At 37.1% G+C, this 5342-nt stretch overlaps 1 protein-coding gene across 1 annotated transcript; it reads right to left on the reverse strand.

Annotated features, from left to right (window-relative positions):
* Nucleotides 1–461: 461 nt before the first annotated feature.
* On the reverse strand, nt 462–1865 carry DEFB113 (defensin beta 113). The gene is made up of 2 exons (XM_032463236.1): nt 1757–1865; nt 462–778 (listed from the first exon to the last, which is right to left on the reverse strand). Exons 1-2 carry the CDS (start codon nt 1812–1814, stop codon nt 477–479), a joined length of 360 nt encoding a protein of 119 aa, XP_032319127.1. The 5' UTR covers nt 1815–1865; the 3' UTR covers nt 462–476.
* Between the last annotated feature and the right edge of the window lie 3477 nt (nt 1866–5342).

Genomic DNA, 5342 nt, shown 5'->3' on the forward strand with positions numbered 1-5342 from the left:
TTTTTCCATAATACAGTTATTGAGATTTAATTCATGTACCAGTTTATCCACTTAATTTGTACAGTGGTGTTCGGCACATTCACAGAGTTGTGTAACCATCACCACAGTCAATTTTTGTGTCCAAGGCCCAAGTCCATTTTTGCTGAAACTGTGGAAAGGAAGCAAAACCATGATTGATGGTTGATACCTGAAAGATCAAATGAAAATAACTAGGCAACTGTACAGGGCAAATAAATAGGCCAGAGAGAAATGGAAGTATTAAGGATGAAGGGTGTTTGCCATGCAGATGGAGGAGAACTTCAGCTAGTTTAATGAAGAGGCCACCACTCTTCTTTATTTCTCTTGCACAAGCTAGCATTGAACTCACCAGCTGCCATGATGTAGTTGCATTATCCAGAAGGGTAGAGGACATGTGGAAATAGATGTATAGAAAGTAGAAATTCCTTTATTAGTAGTAATATTGTTACAAGGTAGTGTTATTTAGTGGAATTGTTGTTTACACCTGTAGTGTTATGTAGTATGTTATAATTTACAGTTGCATTAGGTAGTACAGTAGAATTGTTATTTACACTTGCACGAGTTAACGTGGTCGAAGTGGTTGAAGTGCTTCTCATTGGCTTTATGTATTCCCGAACGACGCAGCAGGGCTCCACGCCACAGTAATTAAATACATATTCCCAGATGTTGCATGAGGCCTTGCAAGTACCACGGACAAGGTAACATTGTCCTCTTCTTTCTTCAATTTCTCTTGTTTTTTCTCTTGTCTTCCTCTGTAAAACTAGGAAAAAGTGGCTGTGAGCATGAATCCAGGTTTAATCCCTTTATGTAGGTAGATGGATAAATAGGTAGGCAGGTAGATAAGTAAATAAAGTTTAAAGTAGAGAGTTGGGGGTGGGAGGCGAATAGTTCAAGTGGTAGAGCACATGCTTAGCACGCACAGGGTCCTGGGTTCAATCCCCAGTGTCCTACATTCAATCCCCAGTACTGCCTCCAAAAATGAATGAATAAATACATACATACATAAATAAACCTAATTACCCCCTCCCCACCAAAAAAGTGTGAATACATTTCAAAACAGTAGCTGCCCGAATAAAACTGAATTTCTAAAAAAAAAAAAAAAAACAAGTATAAAGTTAAACCACTTTGTGTCTGAAATCATGACCAGGCTATTGTATTAAAGACTTAAGATTTTATTCCCTATAAATAGGTACAATATAAGTATTTATTTATCCAATGGTATTTCTTTTGCCACTACCTCTTTTTGTCATTGTCCTAAGTAGAATATTCTTAAATATCTGACCTGTGCATGCTTCCTCAAGAGCAGAGAAAAGGACATGGAAAAAATAATCTACATATTTTGTATGTATTTCTACAGAAATCATACATATTTTGTAATTCTAAATAGCCATCCACTCCAGCATCCCTCTCCCTTACCACAAATTACCAGGCCAGTTGTAGGAAGCTTAATTTTGACACCAGCTGTAGCATCAGTTCATTAAATTACATTTAAAAAAAGAAGGCAGTGGGAAGCATGTAAGGGGCCATAATCTTATCAAACAAAATAACAGGTTTAATTCTACCATGATGGTAATTATTTCCTATTATACTATCAATTATCAATTCCTTCCATACACAGTACTTAGTGACTTGCATTATGAGTTCATACGGAGTTAACAATAATTTCTGTTTCATTTCCCAGAGTAAAGCATTTTTATATAAAAAAAATTCCCTCCTTTTCCATGTTATCAAATATTACCTGATGGACCACAAGACACAGTGAAGAAAAATGTAAGGAAAATACAAAATATCTTCATTGCCGACAGAGTTCCTTGAGTGAAATCGAGGCAGAGCTCAAAATGACAGAGTTGTGCTATTCTTTAACAAAAGGAAAATGAGCTCTTGTTTTTATAGCCTTCTTAGGGCAATTACTATGCTGATGAATGCTGCTGCCTTTCAAGATTGAGCAGATATCCGTGTGAGTGTTGTGAAACAGCCACGAGCAGGGTAGAGGACTTCGTTCTGTTAGGACCTTGAGCCAAGTATGATATGCTTGTCAGTTATACGGGCAAATAATGGGGTTCAAGTCCTCTTCATTCTTGAATTGAAGGCAGAGATTCAGCATCATCAACATTTTCAGACACGTGCTTCTTCGAGTATCTGTTGTGTGCCAGGCAGGGTTCTAGGCACTTCATAGGGATTAATTAGCTGAATCCTTGCAACAGTTTTTATGACATAGAAACTTCTTTCCAGCTGAGGAAATGGTGGCACAGAGGGATTACGTAATCGCCTCAAACCACACATGCAGGGATTGGTAGAGTAGAGATGGACTCGTCAGTAATGTTATGCCAGAAGGAATCCACACTTTGAACCTCCACCTTCATTGTCATAACTCAATAGCAACTGTTTGTCATGTGGAGCTATTCTCTGTACATGTGGCCTGAGCTCGATACTCTTTCTGGAATTCAGTTTTTCTACAAACAGAAAATCTTTCTAGAACACAGTTTTAGTACTGTCACATTAAAAGTGATCAGTGATACTTTAAGGATAATCTGTGTAATTCTTTGTACACGATGTAATGACTCAGTCATAGGATGACATTCATGCGCAGGGGAAAGCAATGTATTAAACATTGAAAGGGCACTTAATTTAAATAAAGAAAACTAACCCTAAGATCTGGCTCTTCTGTTTACTAGCTTTATATTTGGGATAAATGTTCACCTGCTGAGCCTCAAGATTCTCTATTTGAAGGCAGGATTGGTAGGACCAGTACTTAAACATTTATGGTAAACATTACATTGATAACATATGTGAAAATATTATCTATTATATTTAAATATAAACCATGTGGCTGGGTGTGAAAGCCAAAAGGATGTATGCTTACAACTGAATGATTTATGGTCCAACTTCCTGGGTCATTGCGGAAAAGTAAGTTATCGGCATATTCTATAATCTGAATTTTAAAAGCAGTAATCTAGTCTTCTTGTTATTCTGTGCTCCATTCCTTATCTGAAAGTTGCCTGTATATTTATAGCCAAATCATGAAAAATCTATTTTCTCAATATCATCTTTCTAAAGTACCAAAAAGAGCCCTTTAAACAGCTGGAGATTTGACAAGACCTACTGTATGTTAGCAGAGCAAAATGGCAAGTACGAAAAACACAAGAGAAGATGAAAAGGCCAGGCAGCATGGCGATGGCATGGATGAGAAGAGGACCAAGGGCCAAATGGAGCGTTTTTGCTTCAGTGCAGCTGTATCCATTTCACCTGTACAAAATAAGCCAGTCCTCTCAAATGGGAACATCAGCTAAACTCATCAATTGCATGGCCTTTTCTCTCTTTGCTTTAATATGAGGTTAGGACCAGCGACACCTGAATCACACAGAAGAAAGATAAGGATTTGAGTCGCTCTCACCTCAATTCTCCCAACAAAGTAACTCAAGTAGAACCGAACTGGATACATGGGAGAGAAGTGAATTTCCTGATTTATTACTTAAAATGGGTATCTTAGGGCTTCATTTGGGAGGGATCCAGATTCTAAATTCTTATTTAAAACTTTTGTTTAGGAGGGAAAGGCAGGGGAAAAAAAGGTGGAAAAAGGGACAAGAATGAGATTGCAAGTAGTGATTAAGGAAAAAAAAAAGAAGATAAGAGAAGAATTTTTTGTTTGTTTGTTTGTTTGTTTTTGTTTTTGTTTTTTAGATTCCATAAATGAGCGATCTCATATGGTATTTTTCTTTCTCTTTCTGGCTTACTTCACTTAGAATGACATTCTCCAGGAGCATCCATGTTGCTGCAAATGGCATTATGTTGTCTGTTTTTATGGCTGAGTAGTATTCCGTTGTATAAATATACCACCTCTTCTTTATCCAGTCACCTGTTGATGGACATCTAGGCTGTTTCCATGTTTTGGCTATTGTAAATAGTGCTGCTATGAATATTGGGGTGCAGGTGTCATCCTGAAGTAGGGTTCCTTCTGGATACAAGCCCAGGAGTGGGCTTCCTGGGTCATATGGTAAGTCTATTCCTAGTCTTTTGAGGAATCTCCACACTGTTTTCCATAGTGGCTGCACCAAACTGCATTCCCACAAACAAACAAAAACAAAGCGTAAATACAGGACAGAAATAGACTCATAGACAGAGAATACAGACTTGTGGTTGCCAGGGGGGTGGAGGGTGGGAAGGGATAGACTGGGATTTCAAAACTGTAGAATAGATAAACAAGATTACACTGTATAGCACAGGGGAAATATACACAAAATGTTATGATAACTCACAGAGAAAAAAATGTGACAATGAGTGTGTATATGTCCATGAATGACTGAAAAATTGTGCTGAACACTGGAATTTGACACAACATTGTAAAATGATTATAAATCAATAAAAAATGTTAAAAAAAAAGAAGAATTTTTTTAAAGAGTGGGGGGTCTGACCTGAAGTGTATGAACCAAATATTAAGATGAGTAAGGCTTCCTGTTTCTACTTATTTGAATCAGGATTTTGGATTTTTAGATGAAGAAGACTTTTAACTTTCTTCTTATGAAGTTAGATGATCATAGGATTTATCTAAGTTATTCATTTCCAACAATTACATCTGCCAGTGGGTAGAAAGATATCTACACTCACACTTTCCAAATTGTCCTTAAGCTCAGGGCTACAGTCATGGGGTGTCAATGAAGGGTGGGTGATAGGAAAGAGGAAGGAAAGGTAAAGGAGAGAAGTGTTGAAATCCATAGATTAATGAATAGTGAGAGAAATATAAAAGAAAGCCATAGTTAAGTTCGCAGGACCCATTACTGTATTACCTTTTTATACAGTGCTAGATAAATTTTAATCTGAAACTCTCTCCAGTAACCATTGTTTAGTAAATGTTTAAGCAGTACTTATTTAATGAAAAATATATGTTGTTATGGATGCCTCCTCCTGGTATCTTTGTTGGCTTGACCATCACTTAAGTTGGTGGTTCAGAGAAGGATGGAATTCTGTAACTATCAAAATGCATTGATTACTTTTTGGTATTATGGACTGGTGAGCTCTTTTAAGCTAAGGAAGTTAATGTGGTTATCAAAGCATTGCATTTTAATTTTGAAAACAGGGTATTGATTGTGGCACAAGGTTTTATTTGCCTCCTCTCCTTATGTCTAAGTGGATTTTTAGTTATAGATTATAAATTCACAGTTGTCATTAATCATTCATGCGTATTTTGCATATGATCCATTTCTGTGTGTCAGTGTGAATTTTGCTCAGATGAGGACTCATTTTCTCACTGAACATGTGTTGCTTTACCCCTCACCCAGTCTTCCCATTTCTTCAGAAGGATTTTGGCTGTGTGTGTGTGTGTGTGT

This window comes from Camelus ferus, chromosome 20 (assembly GCF_009834535.1).
Source record: "Camelus ferus isolate YT-003-E chromosome 20, BCGSAC_Cfer_1.0, whole genome shotgun sequence".
Classification (NCBI taxonomy): Eukaryota; Metazoa; Chordata; class Mammalia; order Artiodactyla; family Camelidae; genus Camelus; species Camelus ferus.

Coding starts and splice junctions, on each gene's coding strand:
- DEFB113 (XM_032463236.1), bottom strand. CDS start 1,814: ATGAAGATATTTTGTATTTTCCTTACATTTTTCTTCACTGTGTCTTGT. Junction 779..1,756: donor TGTGTCTTGTGGTCCATCAG/GTAATATTTGAT, acceptor ACTTTTTCCTAG/TTTTACAGAGGAAGACAAGA.